The 24,117-nt window shown below is 35.9% G+C and overlaps 2 protein-coding genes across 2 annotated transcripts in view; both read right to left on the bottom strand.

Moving 5' to 3' along the window:
• The window catches only part of RP1 (RP1 axonemal microtubule associated), a 205,521-nt gene that overhangs the window by 149,926 nt on the left and 31,478 nt on the right, over positions 1-24,117 (bottom strand). Inside the window, exons 6-7 of the mRNA XM_064425911.1 lie at positions 12,615-13,265; positions 11,110-11,285 (exon numbers count right to left, since the gene is read on the bottom strand). Coding sequence (XP_064281981.1) covers positions 11,110-11,285; positions 12,615-13,253 — 815 coding nt within the window. The 5' untranslated portion in view covers positions 13,254-13,265. The remainder of the gene's footprint in view (positions 1-11,109; positions 11,286-12,614; positions 13,266-24,117) is intronic.
• Positions 1,779-8,345, bottom strand: LOC135279245 (oxygen-regulated protein 1-like). The gene has a single exon (XM_064386447.1). The coding sequence runs from the start codon at positions 8,340-8,342 to the stop codon at positions 2,802-2,804; it is 5,541 nt and encodes a 1,846-aa protein (XP_064242517.1). The 5' UTR covers positions 8,343-8,345; the 3' UTR covers positions 1,779-2,801.

Genomic DNA, 24,117 nt, shown 5'->3' with positions numbered 1-24,117 from the left:
GACAGTTCCTGGGACTGTGATCTGTATGTTATGTTGGCTGTTTCTTTTTAAATTATGGCAAGATAAAAACTGAATTCCTTCCAGATGTATGGCATACTCTCTGTAAATCCCAGAATGCTTGCTGAATGCTTTTCTGTCCTACTAATGTAGCTCATATTACTCCTCATGGAGTTCTTGCCTCTGTCAGTCAGTATGTTCCTCTAGCATTGTGAGGTCCTCTCTTCAGTCTTGTACAATCTTAACTATGAAAACTATTTTATTTTATCTGTGCACCTCAGACATCTGCTATTCTCTAGTTTTGTTTTAAGTTGAACCAGGGAGGGTTTAGGTTGCATTTCAGATTGGATAGGAAAAATTACTTCACTGAAAGGGTTGTGAAGCATTGGAAGATGTCCAGGGAAGCGGTTGAGTCAGCAACCCTGAAGGTATTTAGAAGATGTATAGACATGACACCTGGGGACATGGCTTAATGGTGGACTTTGCAATTCTGGGTTAATGGTTGGACTTAGAGATCTTTTCTAACCTAAATGATTCCACAGTTCTTCGATCTTCCCTATACCACTAATGAATATACAAACCCTATGACAGTATGGTACATCTCACTGTCAACCTTTTGTCCTGCTCTGAGCTGACCATTTTATTGCTTCTCTTTCAGTTAACAGAAATCAAAACCAAGTCTTTCAGTTAATATTCATTTCACCACTTGCTGTGGTCTCTGCTAATTGTATCCTGAGGGAGTACCTCACATCTCATGTTTCTTGTGCTTAGTTTGCTCAGTAACCCTCAGTAACAAGGATCTGATTAAAGGCTCCTGAACGTTGATCTGGAAACACTGAGGTGTTATGAATGTAGCACAGAGTGCTGTGAATTCAGCAGAAAGACTGTGAGTGGTGGAGACATATATAGTTGTTGATTTACCCGTAATTTAGACATTATTTACAGCACAGAATACTGTACAACATTCAGATGGATTCTAGCAATTTTGAGTTACATTTTTCAAACAAAGATTTTATTTCTGTATCGACATGTAAAGGAATGAAAAAATACTATTGAGACTCTTCATTTGCAGCAGTTCTAAAACACGTGAAGGAGGACACTAAAAGAATTGGAGATGGACAGAAGAATGTCAGGAACAAGGGCAGCATAGCAAATAACACAGCTATATGGTGTGAAATACGTTAGACAACACATCTTGCTTTAGAGTTATAACATTAGTTTATTACATAATATACACCACCTCAAACAACAGAAATAAAACCTTTATTTAGGGCGAAATATATCAGCCACTGGACTTCTAAAAAACTGAGTGCTTCTAAGTTTCCTACATGTGTTACAAAACACTTTTGTTTCACATCCAACTTCTACTTCCCTTCCACATGCCTTCTGTCCCACACAGACCCAATCAACACCTCTGGGCCAAGAGCAATTTGCATCGGCCTTTTATTAGGTCCTCAATCTGGATAAGCAAAGGATCATGACCCAGGGCTTATCTGCCCTATACAGTATGTACATGTAGCTATTCTAGACAGAGTCTTCAACAGTACAGAATGGCCAAATTCTCATTCTCTACCTGAAAAGCGGCACCTTCTTTTTTCAGGTGCATCTCTGACTTCATTAACAATGAAGAGGAGTACTGTGCAGTATTAGGAATTAAAATCTAACAACAAAAAAAAAAAACTGAAACACTGTCCCTAAACACAATATACATTAAATATTTTCCAATTTCTTGTGTTACATCATTTACTGAAAATTGTAAACCACATATAGGTGCTTACTACATACATGCAGTATTAAAAAATGCTGTAAACAGGTATCCAAAATAACTCTAAAAACAGATTGAAATATCCTGGAACATATTGCATATGCCTTGGATTCTCAAAATACAACATATTTACAAAAAATCAAACAGAAAAAGGAAAAAACTCAAAACAAAACCACAAATACAATCTCTAAAGTACAGACAGAGGTTAAGTTAGAACACACAACTAAAACTTTCATTGTATGTAGAACAATTTAAAGAGTAAGTGGTGCTGTCTCAGAAGGAAATATGGCAAGAGCAGTCAGGAAGTCCATTGCAAACAATCTCCATTCTCAGTTCCTAAATATGCCCCTTTTCTAGTGTCTTCTGAGTTAAAGAGGCCTCCTTATTTGGTGTTTGGATGGTCCTACATGGAAAAATCTATTTACTTACATACATGTTTACTTACTTACATATTCTACAGCTGGCCTTTAAAATCTCAAACAGCAATTTTAAAATGTATATCTATATAAAATTACCATGACTTCTGTTTCCTACTTGTTATTGTATTACAGCATTTAAATAATGTTTCCTACTTGTCATTTTAAATTAAATGTATCAGTTGATTTTCTTCTAGGAAAAGCATTTCTACTGAAAGGCAATTTTCAAACTCCTTCTCAAATGTCCTGAAATATAAAAATCTTATCTTAAATCTTGGGCAGGTATTTCAAATTTCACTTCTCAGTTGAAAAAAGCAGCTGACATTTCTCTAAAATTAGATGATTGGTATGCAACTACCTCTTAAAAGATAATATTTAATGGAAAAACTGTTTCCTAGCCAAGAAATCATTGCCTTGGAAGTACAACTTTTCTTCCTATAGTGGTTCCCATAAAAAATTAATTAATACTTGTATTTCAGTACTGATATACAATTGTAACTTATTTTTATCTAGTTATTCATACTGGGAGTTTTATTGGCTGTGCCGTTCAGCAGTTTATTATGTGATTTTTTTTCTGAAGATGTTTTCACTAATCTAATGTAATGGAAATTCCAAGATCTTTATTACAAGCCTTTCTCATCTTTACTGTTTCCAGTATCCATTGTAGAAGAACAAACTACTTCTTCTTTGTCTTCTTCTGTAGGAAAGGCATTTTTGTTTTTCAGATTTTCAGAGGCTTTATGTTCAATGCTATTTAAGGAAGTGTCACACTTCAGAAATGTTTCAGAGTGACAGGTTTCTGCTGGATCTGCCAACATGGGAGAACATTTTTCTCCAACAATATAAATTAAATTTATTCTTAAGCTATGATATTTTTTTGTCTTTCCATTTGGTAGCTCAGTATTTGTACATGTGACAAGATCACTGGGTATGTGTTTGGATACACTGTTTTGACAATTTCTGGCTTCCATGTGGTTTGTATTCATATCCTCTGTAATATATATCTCCCCTAAAATATTTGTGTCTTTCAAAGTTGAGGATGCAAGTATTCCAAAGTTACTAATAAAATCTAAGGTGTTATCAGCATAAAACCGATTAAATATATTATTGACGATCTTATTGATAGAGTTATTCTTCAAAGTAACATTACTATTTTTGTCTCTCAGGTCTTGACCTGACCATTCTAGATGTTTGCTCTTTTTGGCCAGCAAATATGGACCCAGCTGGTTTTCAATATCAGATGCCTTCTGGTAGGCATATCCTCTCTGTTCCTCATTAATTGGTGTTACTGTTACCATCAGTATTGGACAATGTTGGCCACATATCGCATGGAGTCTATCCAGAGAATCTTCTTCACGAAGAGCACTTCTATCGACATTACTAACACTAGTTGGCTGAGACTGTATAGGTACAGCATTTGAAGGATTTTCCAATGGATGCACCTTGTTATCAGGCAATCTAAATTCTACAGATGAAAAGGCTGGAAAATTGGTGTCAGCCTGTGTAGAAGTAGAACCAACCATGGTTGATGGATTGGTCTTGTCTTTGTTTGGTGCAGGAAGGATCTTGCTATTGCGACTAGGTTTGCCTTTTGTATTTGGCTCATCCTGAAAGGGGTCTGAATCACTATTATGAGGCATATTGAAGTAGCTACAAAAATTTTCAGGAGGTTTTACCATGTCTTCGAGTTCTGAAGAAGGGATCTCATCAAGGGCAGGGTACTGATCCAGATTGCCAAAGTGAGAGTATGGGACTTCATCACTTTCAATTGATGTTGTATCCAAATTACCATACATTCCAACCTGTTCAGGTGGTGACCTTCTTATCAAATGATTTTCTTTCAGAAGCCATTTGCCTTTATCTATCAATATTCCTTCATCTTCACTAGCCTGAATGCTAGGTTGATTTGGAGATTCCCCTAAACAGTCATTAGTATAACTTGTCTGTTCTCTGTTAAGAGCACATTGTGGTGTTGGTAAAGGAGTATTTTCACTTCTTGATATACTGTCATCTTTGTTTACTTTTACTGGATATTCTTGTGATGGTAGTGAGGAATGCGAAAATTTCTGTGCAGAACAAGACATAGATTCTTGAGAAAAATAAATTATTTTTTCCCCCACTGCAGAGTGGAATCCTTCAGTATCCACTTGAAATGCCTTTGACATATAAGGAAATCCTTTTTGAAAGTCAGGCTTTAATGAAGCTTCTGTCTTGCCATAGAGTCTTTCAATCGTTCTCTTGACATAGCCAGTATTATAATGTTTTTCAAGTGCTTCCTCCCCACTTTCATTGGTCAAGTCACTGGATGCTCTAAAGTTATTATCACTCTCTTCAGTATCTGGTCTGTAATCTGACCAGTCTGAAGTAGTAGGACTTTTTAAGCATTTTTTTAATTGAGCGGTGTCAGAACACAGTTTACTCTCCAGTTCTTCTACTTGCAATTTCTGTTCCCCTTCAGTCATGTCACATTCTGTAACTTGCTTTGATTCATAACGAAATGATAATGGAGAGACTGTAGATAACCTCTCAGAGGTTTCCTCAGATATTTCTGAATCTTCTTTGTCACCCTGTACAGAATAGTCCTCATTATTATATTCTACAGAGGTTTCAGCATCTAGTGTAAGTTGGTTTTTAGGGGTTTTGTCAATATCTCTTGACTTTGGATCAACATCCTCATCTTCACTTTTATCAGTACTAACAGGTACAATGCCTTTTTCTCCTTCTAACTCAGAAGTATCCTGATCTAAAATACAGTTGTTATCATTAGAAGTTACACTATGAACTGTGGAGTTAGGTTCTACTGAAGATTCTGACTCTTCATTGATGAATGATGTATCTTGAGTTTTTTCATATGGGCTACCAGGCATTTCTTCATTTCTTTCTGGTGTCTCTACGGCTGATGGAACGCTACAGGTATTTGAATTTGTATTGGCATATTGACCATCTAATGTTTTGGGAGCAGTCATGTCTAAAGTATCTGTTTCTTTACAAAGTTCACTCTCTATATCAAAACTGCTTTCTGACTCCACAGTTAATTTTAGAGCTTCTTCAGAATTGACGCTGTCCATCGCAATACAAGGCTCAACTGATTCTTCATGTTCATGCAAATGTGTATCATTAGGAATTTCAGATGTGGGCACATTCTCATGTGTGGAGCCCTGCTTTTCAAGTTCCTTCCTGAAGTGCACTAAGTTATTTTCTGTTGATTGTTGGAGATGGGAGAAGACCGCCTTCAGCTCATCAGCTTGTTCTATAGCTGCAGTTTGTTTCAGATATTTTAATTGCGTAAATATTTCAGAACAGCTACAGGAATTTTTTTGCATATCATCTGTGATTGTCCCAATCAAACTCTCTCTCAGATTCAGTAAAAGTAGCCAAGCTAAGAGGGCATTGGAGGAAGAACCAAAAGCTGGAGGAGAAGGATCTGAAAAGCTGCAAGATTTTCCAATGCATCCACTATGTCCTTTCTGCAAACCAAGCAAGGCTGATTGAAGTTCATGCAGCAACATGCTAGACATGCAATTATTCTGAACTTCAATTCCAATTTTCTCACTAACAATTGTGCAATCAGCTTGAACAGCAACTTCAGATCTTTTTCTTTGACATAGGTTGGTTACTTGAATGTCAACTTCTGCCATCTTTTTATCATTGTCGTGTGCTTCATGAAACAATTGGAGCTTACTATCCTGATGAAATTCTGACTTTAGTAAATATTTGGCTTCCTCTAGTAGAGAAGTACTAGAATGAATCAAAGAGTCAGTTTGTCTTTCATCTGAATTTTTGGCTGAGTCTTCTGAAATTCTCAATTTACCAATAGGCTTTAAAGGTTTTTTTGTTAGATTATCTTCAGGTAGATGTGTTTTTCCAGTTACATGCACATCACTTGCGATAAATCTAGCTTCTTTTTCTATAGAAACATCAGTATTTTCTTTAGGAAAAGAACAGACATTGCTATTCTCTACAGTCCCTCCTTTTTTCTTTATAGGGGGTAAGACAGAACTTGAGAACGAATTTTTCAGCCAAGTTTGGACATAGTTTTCACGTGAATGCTCAACAATCTTCTCTTGAAAACCCTCCTGGTTTAGAGCCTCTAGTGTAATGGCACTCTCTGACATATTTATCTTATTTACAACTTTACCGAGATTTTTCTTCATCATCTTTTGCTTCTTCTCTTTCTTTGATAGCAAATGTTCCAAATTATTCTTTTCCTTTTCTTTTTCAAGGCTAGGATTTTTTGGCACTTCTGACAATGGCTTTGAAGTCACTGATGAGTTAGGTGTCTGTTTGAAAGAACTGGTCATAAGATGTGCGCCTTCTTTCTCAGTATTAAGCATATCCTGATTGTGCTCAGATTCATGGTTTGAATCAGCTGTCATTAGACCATCTTCACTCTTTGCAGATGAAATTATACTGCTTTTTTTGCCTAACTTCAATTTTATCTTGGCTAACTTCTTGTTACTGCTTCTTTTCTTTTTATTAGATGATGATGATCCATTTTGTTCCACTGAATCCTGGTGATCAAACTCGTCTTCAGGATATATGTTTTTTTCTGAATTGGCAGATCCATCATTGTTTTTTACAAAATATTCAGGTCCTTTTTTATGAGGCATTTCAGAGCATTTATCCACAGCCTCTGTTGTGGAATCCTGCATGATATGCAGTCCCTCACTTCTAATTATCCCTGAAATTTCTTGATTCTTTTGACTTTCATATGTACCTTGCTCTAGAAAGCTAGATGATTTTCTTTTCTTCTTCTTCTTTTTGGTGAGGGATGATGCAGACTGGTTGCTCTCAATGGGTGTTGTCCTCACAGATTCAGTCATGGCACAGGTTTGATTCTCACTTTCAGGAACAGTAGGAAAGAATCCAGTTGTTTGATTTACTTCCTCAGTAGGACTCTCACTGCATGGAGGTGCCATAATTTTCATCTGGCTATGTCCAACACAGGCTGAATGCACTGAATCTTGAGAAATACCACTTAAATCAGCAGCTTGGCATTTTATTTCTTCTTTTGACTGACATAATTCTGAATATGTAATGAAAGAACTCACTGATCTTTTTATTTGTTTAATATCACATGACTTATGGATGTGATCTGCTGTACCTGGCCTAGCTGTCTGGTAAGTTTTTGATGATGCCATGAAACCACTGATGTTACCTTTAGAGGTTGATACTAAACTACTATATGTACCTTGTTCCACAACTGATTTCTCCAATATATTCTGTACCAATTCATCCTCATTAGGCACTTCTAATGTCTTCCTGTTTGTGGTTTCTATTAACTCACTACTTTTGTGGCTTACTTTAAAAAGCATTTCTTCCTTTATATTTTCTGAAGACAGTTTTAATAAACCATTGTCACTCATCTCACTCAACTTTGGATTACTGACACTTGATTTTTTTCTGCTTGAATGAGCTACCATGCAATATTCAGATGTTTTTTCTCCATTCTCTACTTCCTCACTGTAGGAAAACTGTCCTATTGTCTTCTCTTGAACCTCTTTCTCAGATACCAAAGTGACACTTTCAACTACTGCTTTCTTTTGTCTAACACGCCTTGGCCCAGGGGTAGGAGGCCTATAAAAGCGAGGCTTTATATTTTCCTCAGGTTCATTGCTTACATCTAAATCTGCAGAATTGTTCTTCTCAGAGACATTACAATCAGCAGTTTTCAAATCAGATTCTGATTCTTTTTCTGACACTTCCTCATTGGATTGCTGTAACGAGTCTTCCTCTCCTTTACTGCAGCTCTTCAAAAGTGGAGCATCTTTTGGATTTATACAGTCTGATATATTTACATTGGATGAGCAGTCTTCCACATTCATTGCAGAAGAATTGCAGATGGTGATATTTTTGTCATCAGAAAGGCCAGCACGACTTACAGTGGTTGTCCACTTAATGGTTTCTTCCTCTTTAATTTTGAATCGAACTTTCATTTCCACTGTGATACTCCCATCTTGATTAACGTGAACAGACTTCTCAATGTCATCTTGATACTGTGCCACAGATAAATCTTCACCAATAACTGACCGATTTCCTCCTATCCTCTTATGGCTGTCAAGAACATAGGAAGACTCTGAGTTGTTATCATTTGAGTTGTTTTCATTGCTGGATCCTTTATCAGAAGAAACTGAGAATATCTGAGATCTTGAACTAGAGTCCATTTCAGCTCTCACTACCCATAATTACATTGAAAGAACACAGATTCATTCAGTAGACAGAAAGCAGAGCAGACAAATACCATGCATAAGGATCCAGATGAGACAGCGGACAGGCAAAAAAGGAAAAGAAAGGAGAAAAATTAGTATTAAAGATGCTAATAAAGTGTGTTATTTTACAAACTTTGGGGTTTTTATTTATTTTGCATTAAAAAGTACAAAAAAAACCACTCAAAAATTCTTGCTACTCATCTGTGAAATTTTCAATGAAATATGTCTTAATAAAGAACTAAGATTTAAATACTTATCCATTTAATTTTATTTTACAGTAAGTTCTTTCTAATGCCATAACTACAATCTTATTTGAAGCTCCAAAGTCTAAAAGGAGTACTAGATGATCTTATTTCATACTTAGTTGAGAGCTGAGGTTGCCTTGAACTTTTCAAAGGATTCATAGGTGCTCACTTGTTTGGGTTTCAAGTTACGTCTTCATGCTTTAGTGATCATTATATCACTTCCTATTAGTTCTTGCAGTTAGTACTAAAATATGTCAGTCAAGGTCAATATATATGTCCTTGGGCTTAATTTAACAATCTACAGTACATGAGTAACTACTCCTTGCAATGCCACTGACACATGACAAAAGGGTCCATATGCAATCCTCTGACCTTCTATAAAGAAGTAAGCATTGAAGTTCTTGAACTCCTTGTAAAATCTGAACTTAAATCATTACATTCTAGAACATATTTATGCATCTGTACTGTAGAAAATGGTGCAAAACTCAGCAAAACCTATGAGAATACTTCTAGACTTCAGAGATTTTTGAATGTGGCCCAAAATGTGTTAGCATACACAATATATTTTCCCACAATATGTTTGGATTACTCTGCAATAACTTGGGTCTTTTAAAAACTTTACCTCATCTTTCCCTCATAGTTATCACTGAAGAGTTGAGAGCTAAAAGAGCATGAGATAAGAATAAAGTTTTGCTGTCTTCCAAGGTCTTCCACATGCGCAAGGGAAACACATGTGGATAATATCTAAATATATATATATGATCCACCATTTCATAGATAGGTTTCACTTGCAAAAAGCATTTTAACAGATATAATAATAACTTATCTAAATTTCTTGACTTTAAGTTTGTTTGTTTTTTAAGTGATTTCACATCAATACTTTTACAGTAATATATTACTGTTATAGAAACATGCTTATAACTTCAGGAAAATGGCCTTGCAAGCTTCTCTAGTATATGCTTTACCATGAACTGAATAAGAGACAAAGGTTTGTACTAATTCTTCTAACACAGACCAGAACTTATGCTTCACAAAATAACAATGTCGCCTTCTCTGTCTCAGGAAATAGAATTGGAACAAAGATGCTGAAATTCCAGTTTCCCTGCTTTCATACCATAAGTGATATCTCCTACCCCCAATATTTGTTAAATTCTCAGACTAAAGACATAAACAGGATTGTTTTTCCTCCCTCCTTCTGTGATTGCTGTTGACTAAGAATTAGAAGTAGGAGATAATCATATTCAACAACTCAAGTTTTCTATAATTGTAAGGCTCAGTCTTTGTCTCAAAGCAGAATCTAGGCAGGACTTTCGTTTCTGCAGAACTTTCATTCTCAAAATGTTCTTATTCATTCTCTCTTGACTCATTAGTTATACTCTGCAAACAGGTCTCAAGCTGTGCAAGTCAAAGTACATGAAGGCTGAGAAAAACCTAAAATTACTAGCCTGGTCAGGAGAGAATAAAGTGGAAGGAATGTGAATGGAACTCCCTCAAGCAAATGGAAATCAAATGTCATCTATTAACCTGCTCCATGACACTGTCAGGGTTACTATGGAAAGTCCTGGTACAGTAACAACTATAGTGTTCCCTGGGTTCTTCAGTACAGCATGAAGCTGTAGCAAGAGTAGACAGTACTCTGGATTAAGGAAGTTCCTGCACACAGTACCTCAGCCCTACAGGATGCTCTAATGTCAGGAATTCTCACACGACCTAAAGCTCTGCTACCACAGCAGTTCATTTCCCTCAGGTTATACATCTAGCCTGGCTTCTCTCAAGAGCTCCTCATGTTCTTGATCATCCACCAGCCACTTCACACTATTCCTGTTCCTATCAGTGGAGCAACTCCGTGCCTAATCAAAGAGAAAGTACATATTCGTGTACCTTTTCCCAAAATTATTAAAAAATATATATGACAGCCATGAGGATATAGGAATGGACAACACTCTAGGCAAAAACAGCTTCAAAAACATGATGAATTTGTGAGTGGATGGATGCTATACCAGTTTTCCTATTTATGTGGAGCATGTGACAAGAGAAGAGTAAGTCATGACAAGCCAAACTTCCACTTTTAAGTTCTGAAAACTGAGCAAAAGTTTTGCCCAAGCAACTCAATGAGAGCCTGAAGTAGCCTGGCGTTTTACTTTTACCACTGTTGTTATTAATTATGACACCAAAAAATAATAACAATGGCAATCAAATGAATTAAAGTGAAATATGCTCATAAATTTTCATCCATGTTCTAAGTAAGTCTGTCAGAAACAAAATATTCATAGTAGCTGAGTACTTAGCAGAAACTTGCATTTTAAAAAGAAAATTAACACTTTGATCTTTCATAAGCTTATAGAGGAGTCACAGCAGATATAAACAGTTTCAGCTGGCCTTTCTGAATATCCTTGATCCTAGGAAGATTGTCACTGTTTATGTCTTATGCTGAAAGAGATAAACAAATTATTAAAATACAAATGAATTCAAAGAACTTACTCTTTTCACTTTCTGACTTGGCATTTGCTTTTGGGTACACACGATTTCCAATTCCAAGCAATTTAGCAGGTCGCAAATACCCAAGAGATTCATAATTGCTTGGTTTAAAAGGCTCTCTCCCCGCTGCGACTACAGCTCCAGAGCACAATATCAGGGCTTGAAGATTAGGAACCTGGAAAAAAAAGTAACATTAAATTCTCTGCCTTAGTAACCACCAAAAAATAATGTAAGAGATTCATCCCTTTCAAGCTTTAATATCTTCACTCCTTAGTCTCTACATTCATTTGCAGCAGACTATTAAATATGTATCACAGCATGGAATTAATTTTTCAATTCCTATAAAGCAATTCCTATTTCTGTGAGAATATATCTTGTTATATAAATATAATGGATAATTACTTCAAGAAGTAACTTGCATCCACATCAAAATTTTCTTAAAATTTAAGTGTTTACACATGTAATTTTGTTTCATTGTTGCACAATGACTGTTCAGAGTCATGAAATATGATTATGCATTTGGAGGTAGGTATACTATGAAGATGTGGAGGAAAAATTCAGAATACAGCACAAACAGCTGACTCACACTTCCACAAAGGAATAGGACACCGCCACAGAGCATTATACTTTGGAAAAGACCTCTGGAGGTCATGTAGTCTAACCCTCTACTCAAAGCAGATCTGACTGGATCAAGATGCTCAGAGCCTTGTCTGAGAGTTTTGAATGTATGTTCCAAAATATATTGCAAATTAATGCTTACAAACTGTACTTCACTAACTTTTAGATAATATGGACAGTTTCCCAGCCTAATACACAATTTGAACAAGTGAAGGATAAGCAAGAGATTTCTTTTGAACTCTTCAAATTCTGCACAGATTTCTCTTTCTAGATACCTGCTAAGTGCAACCATAAGTGTTTTTCTGTGGTTAAACAACAGACAGAAAAAATACTGAGATGAAATTATACAAACATCATGTGAGACCTGAGTTTAGAGGTACAGAACCTGGTTCATGGTTTGAAACTATGACAGGCAATCAGGTGTCAGAGTTCCAAGTCATTAATGGCAAACCACTCTGCATTTGTGCAATGATAAAAGTACCTGTGGACATTAAATGCTACTTATCACGTTCTAAAACATTAAAAATCCCAGATAAATAGTGTTAACGCTAAAGAAAGGTTTTGTGTAAATGGATAAAAGTACAGAATTGGCAGCATGCCTTATAGAGGTCTGAGTAAGAGAAAAAAAAGTGTTTTTTTTCTTTTTTGCTTAAAATGAAATGTGTCCTCACTAACTTCTCTCTCTTCACAAGATTCCAGTATATTTCCTCCAAGCCAGTAGCCCTTCCGAAGGGGGAAAAAGAATAGAAAGTAAACAGATTAAATTTAGCACATCAGATCATACATCAGGACCATGTTTCAATCCTGGATACAACTACTTTTTCTTTAAAATAATCTAGAAGAAATCACCAAGAAAAAAAATGTCAGTACTCATCCTTTTTCTCACCTTTCTGCCATCAGTGGTGTAGAGCTTTGCAACTGGGTATTGCATTAACTCGCTCATATAATCCAGAAAGGCCTCAAATGTTTGCGTATTTTTTTTTCCCAAAACTATGGTGCGCCTAAGCCTTACATCCCCATTTTTGAAAACAAGCATCTTTTTGGGAGTTGTTATTCTGGTTTCTCGATGGCCAAACCCATCCTCATTCTGCCTTGCTAATTGCACAGCTCGACGACGAGCACTGACAGGCCTGCTGATCTGCCAGGGCAGTGGCTTTTTGCTGGCCTGTTCCAGGTTGATGGGCTTCATTTTCCTCTGATGGGAGCAAATATAGGATTTTCCATCTTCCAGATCCTCCAAATTGGTGATACTGTGTCTTCCTCTTGGTGTACTAATATTCCTTACTCCAAAAGGTAGCGGGACCCGTTTGGATAAACTATCCAGCAAGGCATCAAAGGTCTTGTAAGACCTGCTATTAACAACCATTTTGATCCCATTAAACTGGGGATCTCCACTTTTATAGAAACAAATCCGTTTTGCCACAACAGGTTCGGTAACATTGAAATGGCGCGTGGATAAACTCTGCTCACTCTCAGAGGAGTTTGGGTGATTCGCCGAGTAACTGCTCGAAGGTGTTTCACTCATTTTGACAGCAATCTGGAAGAAAGAGGAGATGGATGTAAAACTTTCTCTGTGACTGGTAAAAATATGGTCTGCATTTTGAAAGGTGCAGGAAGAGGATTTATGAGAAACCAACAGCAGTGTGTTGTGCCAAAAATCATTGGATTTAAATGGATTCAAGCTGTTATCACTAAATTCCACAAAGACTCCAATACTGTCAGATTAAGTTAGCATAGCTCTACTTGCAAGTATTCCCAAAGCTCTCCAACGTAATTTCATATCTCTTATCATTTTGGTATAAGAGACCTTTTCTTAGAAGGAGGTGGTTTGTCAGTCCATCCTTTCTTGAACATGAAGCTAATGACATTTCACATTTAAGATATTTAAGAAAAGTCCTTACTCGGAGGGAGAAATTTGTGCTTTGGTACATGCCTTTTTTAGTCCAAAATAGCTAAACTGAAAGAAAATGCAATTCCGTCTGATCTTACTAGTTTCATATCGAGGCAAAAACATGGAATTCAGAGAAAAGACTCCTGATTTACAGCACTGTAATCTATACCATAATAAGGCCAAAAGCATATGTTAGAGTGAAGTTTTATACTAAATTGACATATTATTTGCTTTTCTATTACAAGTTTTTTTCTCACAATACATATCTACTACGACAGTGACACTTAGGGTACACAGAGATGAAAAAACTACTGACAAAATAAGGTGTTTTTAGTAAAAGAAAAGCCTTTAAGTCCCTCAAAAAGATACAAAAATTGAGGTATTCTTCAGGAGAAGAAGTCTTGAAATGAAAATATTTAAATATTGGTCTTATAAACAACAAATTATGTCTGCCAACCATCTTGATAGTCTTCGTGCTTGTAAATAGAGTACCAATCTTTCCATTTTAATCCAATCTAAATACAGATACTGTAATGACAGCCCTTTAAGTGACTAAAATAATTGTCTTAATGATTGGTTTGCTTTCACTGGAACAGAGAGGTAAAAACTTCCAATTAGCCTCAAGGTAACAGTTTTAGTGGACTTTTACTGAAAAGCTACGTAGCAGCCTCAGGGAACACTTGTCATCAAAATAAAATAAATTAAATTCTTTGATGATGTAATCTTAATATAGCTGCCATATTGAGTAATAGAACAATCTCTGGCTACCATGTATTTTTTAATGAAGCTATGGAAAAGAGTATTCTTATTATTTTCATACTGCACATATCTGTTCTGAAATTCATAAGATGTTATGTTTCAAGAAAGTTAAGGTTCAAATAAAGCCAGATTTGACAAGGATTTATCTTACTGTGTTCTTACAGCTTTTCCAATAATGCTTCAGCTGAAGTGCAATAGTGCATAGTTTCAGCTCAGATGTTTTGACTTCTCTAGGAGTTAGTTATTTTGAACACTGATCAGAATACAGAATGAAATGTCTCCTTATAGGACATAATTTATGTTGTAAAATAAATATTCTTCTAAGTGCTAAAACGAAAAAATAGCCCAACAGGACTGCACTAGAATGATGTGTTCTAAGACTGATTTACATAATCAGAATTCCATTTAAAATAAATAAATAAATTTTAAAAGCCTAAAAAATGAAAAAGGAAAAAAAGTATTTAATTAAGAAATAAGCAAGAAGAAATTTTCAAGGTTTGCTGCAGCAACTTATACAACCCAGCTACTGAAATTACTTACTTTTGGTAAGAGGGAGGAGCTCCACTTCAACTGAAACCACTGAGAGCTACATTTGTCCATTTTTTTCACAGATCTACTCATTAACTGAGTAAATTTTCTCTATACTTCTATACTGAGAGATTGATTGGTGAGTTTAGACTAGGGACACATTTTGAACCAGACATTTTGTGCTGCATGCCTCATTCTACTTAGCTGGATGTTCCTGGTGGAAATCCATAAGGGCATTTTTGTTGCTAGATGCAACCCAAACTTTCCCACTCTCTTTGCAGACCAAATGTTCTACTCAAGTGACAGCAGCAATGACAGAAGTTCTTGAGTGAACTGAATGTCATGTTACTCCATTTCAGCTGACCAAGAGTGGAGTTTGAGAGCCCATTTCAGGATCTCTCAGGGAAAAGCGCTGTTGTCAGCAATGACCAGAGAGAGGAAAGAACAGACACAGCTCCTCAGCGACTCTCTACTGTACTTCTAACACTTTGTGAAAATGGAGTGGAATTTCATCCAACTGTGTGATTTGATTATTCACTCTTACAAGAGATAAAATAGGTGGATTTTCTCATGAGACCGCTGACATTAATCACTTTAGAATTAGAGTCTCAGAAGCTGTTCTAGATATTTGTTCTTGTGCAAAACAGTAAGTTACATAAGCATCAACATTTGAAAGAAAAATGCAACAGATTTTACATAAAGCTAATTATTATACTTTGTCTTGACACTGTGGAAGTACTGAAATCCAAGACAAAGAGGGAATATACATATCAATAAAGAAAAAAGACATTTTTCAGTGTAAACATGAAATAATTTGAATGTACAAAACTAAGAAAAATAAGTTTTCCTTAGAAAAAGGAATTATAGACCTTTATTTGGCATACCACATTTTTAGCATTAATCTAAATAGAAAAAAAATTCTTCTGCATCTTTTAGATACCTTATAGTTACCTTTTACAAATAAAAACATTTCAACAATGAACAATCGACTTACTGTGGAAGTTATTTTTTCATACTACACACCACCACAAAATACCTTCATTTCATCATAAATACATTATCAATTTCCATACTTGATATCATTCTAAAATTAATAAAGAGTTGATATTATATGAAAGAGGATGCCTATTAAAATACTTTGGCAACTAAAATGTTGGGGAATTTATTCCCCAATAAAGTCAAACAGAAATCAGAATTTAATCTTTTCCCTCTGTTCTATAAACAAAACCAGTCATGCAACGTTTATGCACAAAGCTAAATTCTATAAAGACAGTAAGTGGAACACTTTGTTCTAAATACATAAGAATACCTTCAATGTCATAAAGCTGGTAAGCATTGCATATAATTTTATCATACTCACCCACAGTCCTACGTAAATAAGAGAGGGTATAGCCTGTTTTCAGAGATATATAAATTGTACCATGTCTATGCCACATGAAACAACCTCCTTAGTCTTATTCCAAGTATGCTCAGCCAGGAAAAACATCATAATCCACTTGCTTAATCTCAGCTAATGTGAATCACCAGACCAGGTTCACCACGGGCAGCCACTGTTCAGAGCAGAATGTCTAACATCTCATCCTGCAAGTCCTCTCATATGTTAAAATATAATTTACCTACTAAATATTTTGTTTGTATAATTTTCTATTTACTTAGATTGCCCAACAGAGACACATAACCACATAAAAATGTGGATGGGGAAATGTGGGTTATCTAATCTATCTTCTTGTCAGAGTAGGTTTATCATCCAAACTAAATTCTTCAGTGATAAAAACATTTAATGTATTAAAAATGGAGCTTCTACCACTCACCTTATGAGACTATTAATTAACTATCTCTAATTATTAGCTATCCGTAAATCTTGCTTTTGTTCATTCACTTCCTCAAGTTTGTCCTCTTTGTGCTAAAGATTCTCCCATATTTTTCTCTATTCGGACAAAACAGTGAAAATAGTTCCAGAGTTTCAATAGTTAGTAAAACATGACAGTCTGCAGGAGTTTTGTCATCCATGAGGCATTCTTTATTTCTGCATGTTGGAAAAAAGGCCATGACTATTAATGTGTGTGAATATAGTTCAGGAAGAGATAGGAGGATTATGTTTAATTGTATTTTAGTTATACCATGGAATGTGGAATTTTTTTTTTCTTTTTCCAGTGGAAATACTATGTTCCGAGGTGGTGACTGTCCCATCTAATTGCCACCAGATGTATAATCTGATTTGGAGCTTCTTTGCTTAATCAGGATTACACCAAGCTCTCAAAACTAGCTGTGTAGAACAGTAACAAAAACACTGCTCAGTAGATACTACCACTACATGCTGTAATGACTTTTTAACCAGTCTCCTTAGCAGGGAATTCAACATTTATAGTAGTTACAAAATACCACTTCAGTTCCACTTTCATGAGATACATAGGTACAAACAAAGATTAAATTATAACATTGCACAGATATTTTGCTATAAACAGTGTTTTTTAAAATAACATATTAATATAATAATTTAAGTACTTAATCTATTTTAGCTAATGTACTTTTATTCTGGTCAGTATTCTGTTGTTTACACTTGTTCAGAAGATGAACAAGTGCAAATTCTATTCTGATGTCTTAAAACTAAACTGCTTATAACAGGAATTTATATTGGGTTGGATATCCCTACAGTGCAGGATTTAAAACATTGTTGCTACCCTCATTAACTTTACAGTGCATGCAAAGTCACTCTCAATAAACAGCGAATCCATCAGTGGCTTCCATGTATCACCAGGACTGGAGGCTCAAGAGATCACACTGGTGGGAGCCGGTGAAGATGACAATCAAGTGTCACCATTTGACAGGGTAAATGCCTCTTATTTCTCTAAGACTTCAAAAGGCTTGCAAAGCTTCTGTCCTGACATATATAGTTTAAAGGCCCACTGCATTCAATCTTGTACTACACACACTTCATATATTCTGAAAAGATAGAAGAAATCATCAACTTTATAGTAAAAATAGCATCAATAAAATTATGCTATACCCAGGCTTAAAGCTAACAAGCCACAAAAAAAAATATCACTGTCCTAAAGCAATAAATATTGACACAGAAACACATTTCATCCACTCATGTGGGAAGCTTGGCTGACATCCATAGAATTATTAAAATTTTGCAATAAGAATTTAGCCTTAATATCTGGAGAACAGTTGTTCTTTATATATAAACTTTTCAGAAAGAAAAATTAGGCAGTACAAAATAAGTCCAGAAAACTGAAGCAAGCAAAATTAGGACACATGAGAAAACACATCACTGATTAAAATTGTAAGGGCAAGCACGTTCACACTTTTTTCTGAGTTGCTGTCATTCTCACTGTTTATCTCCGAAACATCTTTAGTTCTAGGTTCTAATACTTGCACTTAACCTGTACTCCATATCCCTCTTGGTCCTATTTTTTTAAGGGTTATTGACTGAAATTATGACCATATCACTGTGAGACTGTCACCAAGTTTCAGTGAGAGGTCTTGTCTGTCACTGAAAAGAAGCAAAAAGAAGAAAGCTCATGTTTGGCTCTTTATGAATGTAGTGCCAGATAAGTACAAAGGATCTACTCTCATGACTGCAGGCATCAATGGAAGTTTTCCTTTTTTCCTCAAAGGTTTTCCTCTAGGAAGGCAGTGGAAGAGACACAGTCAGTTGAAGGTCCAGTGCCTGCAGTTAGCCTGCAACACCATTCTACGAGGCAAAAGGCCAAAGTTCAGCACCCCAAGCAAACACATGACCTGCTGAGTTCAGCCCAACCTGGGCTGAACCAAAGCTCTACTGGAAGTTTCCAAAGTCAAAAGTTTATAACTGGCACCAAAATTCTTTGTATGAGACCAGAAAAATACAGCATCAAAGTAACAGTAAGCAATATTTTTATCACTATGCTTCCTGATTTTTGACCAATTACTCCTCCTACTTTACTTCAGTAACAGAACTGATTAAATGTTAGGAGTCCCTAAATACAGCCTATGCTTTCCATCTCCTTCTACAAGTTCTCAGTGTTTCTCAGGACCACTAGGAAACTGATGCTTGAGAAAGAAAAAGTATGTTAGCAGTTACATTGACATGCTTGCTGATACATTCATTTTTCATTAGTAGATAATCAGCATCCCAGGTTGAGAAGTATAAGCAGCCTTTTCTGCAGAATTACCCTGAGCGGGAGCAGGGTCAGGGCCATGTGTGCAATGAGGGCTTCCCTGCCTGGCAATCCTACAGCCCTTGAAGGACAGCCTTTGTTTAAGGCAGAGCCATATGGAGCAGCAGTGAACACTTGAGTATTTTTATCATTCAGGAGTGAGTCACTTCTTTAGAAAGGGCAATTGCTACACCAGTTAAACTATTACTGTTGATCTCATGCCCCAAGAAAGTGCTGATAACGTGTCTTATATTTCCAAGTGCCTGCAACCTGTTATATTTCTGGGGGTTTTTTGGTTTGGTTTGTTGTTTTGTTTTTTTTTGTTTTTTTTACTGGACTGCTCAGTATGGTATGGAAATAGGAAACTGTTATCAAGCTAAAAAGGAAATTATCACATTAGAAGCAGGGGCCTGGGTTAAGTTCCCTTCAGTGTGCCCAGCCTGTTTACATCCTTTCCAGCAAAGCTTTCCAAAAAATGTGGCACTATTAATATGTTACTACTGATAAGATTTTGAACCATCACATTACAACAGCATTTTACTGTTTGATATACATGAACTTCTTATCAAGTTAATCCTCACAGGCTTTTATTCATTAAATTCTCCAAGAGAGATTTGATAACCAACAGCTGAGGATGCAGAATGAGGAAAAAAATATGCCTCTGGGGAGGAAAACAAAACAAAATAAAACCAGAGCTCTGCTTTTAAGAGAGCTCTGCCTGAATGGTTAGCTGAACTGAAAAACTCCTGTTTGAGTTGTTCTGGTTTTTGACCACCACTACATTTAACTCAAATCTGAATACCCATTTGTGTTCAGTAGACAGATTCCTCTGGGAAATATCTGGCCTTCCAGAAGTATAAGTTAACCCATCAGCTTTAAGTGAGCCAGAATTTAATTCTGGAATGCATAGCCTATCTCACATTTAAATGCATAACAATTCTCAGATTAGTTTTCCTCATTTTCTTGCTTCAGAGGTACTGAACCATCTACACTTACCTTCTGCTCTGTAGTATATACTAACTGAAGAGAAGAGTCAACCATGTTCTCTTTTTTTTTTCTGTGTGAACATCCGAAAAAAGAATCATCCTAGACTGCTTTTTATTTGTTTACATTACATTCACACAAGTCACTGTACTGATATGTGAATGCCTATAGAGCTTATCAAATTCTTTAAATAAGACAAAAAGGGACTAGAAATTTTTCCACATACCTAGTTTCCTTCTTTTACAACATTTTAGAAATTTTTCTTCCTTGAAAATATGCTCTCATGACCCTTGCAGCCCTTTCACTAAATAAATAATGTAGTTCTTTGTGTACTGCCCTTAACACACCATGATTTGTAAGAAGTCATCTTACAACTAACTGCAAATCTAATCAGTGCTGTCAACTTATTAAAGATTGATTTCTTACTGTATTGGTCATAAAATCTTAGTGTTTTACTGAAAATTTCACTTATTAAGACAGCTAGGGTTGTCACACAATCTCTTTCTTAAGATTTTTTACCTTCTTTGTATTTCTTAACAATCTGTTGATTTATAACTATTATTCTTTGCATCTCCCAAAGAGCATGGCCAAAGAAAAGAATTAAGCAGGCAGCACATGAATTCCTTGATCTTATCACCTTATCTTGCCATTTGCCTCAGTTTGTCTACCTGAAATTCCACACTTGCCTTGCCAACTTTCTTAATTTGTGGAGACATTGTGAAGCATAAACTAAAGAAGTGACTATGAGGGAATCTTTTGGTTCCTTCTGGAAGACATCATAAAACATTTTGCTAGGATCTGGTCTTATTTCTTTGATGGCTTATATATTTTACAGATTTGCCTCCTATGAAATTAAAATAAATCTAATTTATTTTAATAAATAAATTATTATAAAAGTAAGAAATTACATTTTTTAAAATCTGTTGCCTACTCCTGTAGGTGCCCAGGCTCCTGAGGCTCCCAAATTGCTAACAGTACAACTTTGCTCCTGGGCACGTGTACAACTATTCCAGCTCTGACAACTCTAAGCTGCTTAATGTCTTATCTTTGGTGCAATGCACAGCTCATCACTGCTTTGCCAATCTTGCCTGAAGAAACCTGACCATCCCCTCTCCCAGCCCAGGCAGCCAGCTGTTGCTGTCCTCTATTCCTCTGGCTAGTACTTAAAGGGATCTTTCCACACCAGAGATCCAGTTCTGTGCCTGATTTAGAGCAAAAATTTAAGTCTGGATTTAAGCCTGTGAGTCACCGAACCAGCTCAGTGCTCCTCCTCCTGTCTAGGCTGTGTATAAGAACAGACTGATGGTTGCACAACATCTAATTCCACAACAAACCTCACAGGTGCAAATGCCCAGTGGCAAGACACACCTAATTTTAAGCCTTGGTTTTGATACCCATTTCTTTGACAGACATAAAAATAGTGTCAAATATAGACCCCTCCCCATCTAAAGGCTCTGTATCTGCCCAGGATTCAGAAGCCAAAATATCCAACTCAAATCTGAGCATGCCTGGATGAAACCACCCAACATCTTCAGCCACTGTATCACTGTGCCTGAATCCCCAGCACAAGTCTAGCTCACTTGTGTTAACTGTAGGCGCAAGCTAGAAGATCAGAGAAAAAACAAATAGCACTTTTATTTGTATAGCACAAATAGACTTTTATTTGGCTGTCATACTTGCAAGTGTTAGATTTTTAAAAATGGAACCAAATGTATGTTCTTAGTATCAGCCCAGGATTCCCACGCTGAGATTTAAAGCTGAAGTCAGTCACTACTTCTGTTGCTGTAGCTCTCCAAGAGAGCTGGTTTTCCCTTTTCTGCACTTAGTCTCACTTACATACAAACATTTTAAGTAGATATTTCTGCATATGCATGTTTATGTCTAACTAGGTATGTGTAGATACACAAACAGATGCCTACATCCAAAAAGAAGCTCTACTCAAATATCTTCAGTTATTTTTATATCTTTTTAGATTAAATAGTTGTTTTCTGGTGTCTTTCATGTAAATTCCAGACCTGTTGTTCCCATTTCATTTTATTTCGTTTGGAAGTACATGACTCTAAAACCCCTCATATGCTGAACTGGTGTTTTACCAAAGGATCTCATATGTATATATAATTTTGAGCCAATTAGATCCATATTTGGGTTTTTAAATGAAGATTTCTAGCCTCTAGTTCTGCATTGTGATTTTATCATAATGCTTGTTTCTAATCTCAAATAATAAAATGACATTAGCTTGATGATTTTTAATATATATCAATAAAAAATAGAAAGGCAATATCCACCTCCTTAAAAAATAAGCAACTGATATTACCTGTTATCACCACCAATTCTCCATATATCATTGTTTTTCCCTTGTCTAAATCAAGCCCCATATGTTTTCAATAAATTTTTTCTACACAGAGTAATATTGGCTAAAAATTACATATAAAAAATACTACTTCATTTTAATTAAATGTTCACTAGCAAAATTATGTCTTTCTAATTAATAAAATATTTTTGTATTGAAGTTGTTAATTTTTAATCAAGTTATAATTAAATTACCAAAAGCCATAAAAATATTTGCTAGTAGGAAGTCTGTGAGAGGAATACATGACCACAGAGTGGTAATTATCATTACTGTTTTGAAGTTCTTTCAGTAAAATATAAGAAAGACTACTCAATATTTCATCATGTGAGATACTGACATTAGACTAGATAAAATATTTTAATTTTTTTTTTTTTAAAGAAAAGCGTGCATTGGCCAAGTTAAAGAATAGGTGACCCACTATCTTTTTTTCCTATCTTTTTAGCAAATTTAGTCAAATCATCTACTCAGTGCCTGACCCAGATAAAATCTAATACATATTACTTTTAGTGGAAAGGATCTGCCCATTTTCTATTTAATGGAAAGGATCTGTTCATTAAACTGATCCTTGCCATGTTTCTCCAGTGATAAAATATCACAAAGCCAAGAAAAAGCAGATGAGTTCACTTAGAAGACAATGTATCACCTATCATTAAAACCTGAGGAGAGGTCAGTGATGGACAGACTGGCTGTCAATACAGGTTTATAGCCTTTCTGCTTCTGCTGCTCCATTGCAACAGAAAGTTGACATGTTTTTGAGATTCCTTCCCCTTACTGTTATTATTCTTCACTTAAACAAAACAATCCTTATTTCTCTCATCAGCTGTTAGTTTTTGGGTCAGGCTCTTCTCAGTGGTGTTCGATAGAACTGTTCAATAGAACAAGAGGAAACAGGCAGAAACTGGGGCACAGGAAATTCCACCTGTATAGAAAGAACAGAAGAAAGAACTTCTGTTCTGTGCAGGTGACCATGCACTGGAACAGATTGTCCAGAGAGGTTGTGGGCTTTCCCTCACCAGGGTGTTCAAAAACCATCTGGATGCAATCCTGTGCCATGTGCTCTAGGAGCAGGGAGGTTGGACCTGATGACCCAATGTGGTCCCTTCCAACCTGACCCATTCTGTGATTCCATGAATGTGACTGCAGCTGGAAAGGAGGTGTGTTCAGATGCTCAACTTCCCTTCAGGATACAGCTACACTATATTGTGCTACTCTATGAAATGTACTCATGCTGCTATCTTCAGTCTGCTGGATATTGAACAGTATCTATTTTCAAATTATTTTCCAAATTAAAAAATGACAAATTTTAACTACTTAATTTTTGTTGTTGTTCCCTTATTTCTTGACAATTTCAAAGATTAATAAAGAAAAAATGTTCTGATTTTCAGACTATACTGAAGGAAAACAGCACTCATATACAGATCTAATACTGTCTAAAGAGATACTGAATGGGAGAAACATATTGAGATCAATTCCTGAAACCTTTTGGTAATGATGACTTATCACAGTGACAAAGAAAGCATGTTTTATAGTAAAATATTGGTCATCTTTCCATAGCATACATTTATGCAGTTACACTTTCCTTCAGAGGAGCAGCTGCTGACACTTGCTTTTTGCAGGCACAGCCATCGCTGTCTTCAGAGAACCAGAAGACAGCACAAGGCCTTAGAGAATGGAAAAAATAGAAAACTCCTCAGAAACACAAAACCCCCTCCGGACTAACCTCTGCTTAGAATCA

Source organism: Passer domesticus, chromosome 1 (genome assembly GCF_036417665.1).
Source record: "Passer domesticus isolate bPasDom1 chromosome 1, bPasDom1.hap1, whole genome shotgun sequence".
NCBI classification, from domain to species: Eukaryota; Metazoa; Chordata; class Aves; order Passeriformes; family Passeridae; genus Passer; species Passer domesticus.
This window is presented reverse-complemented; position numbering and strand designations above follow the sequence as displayed.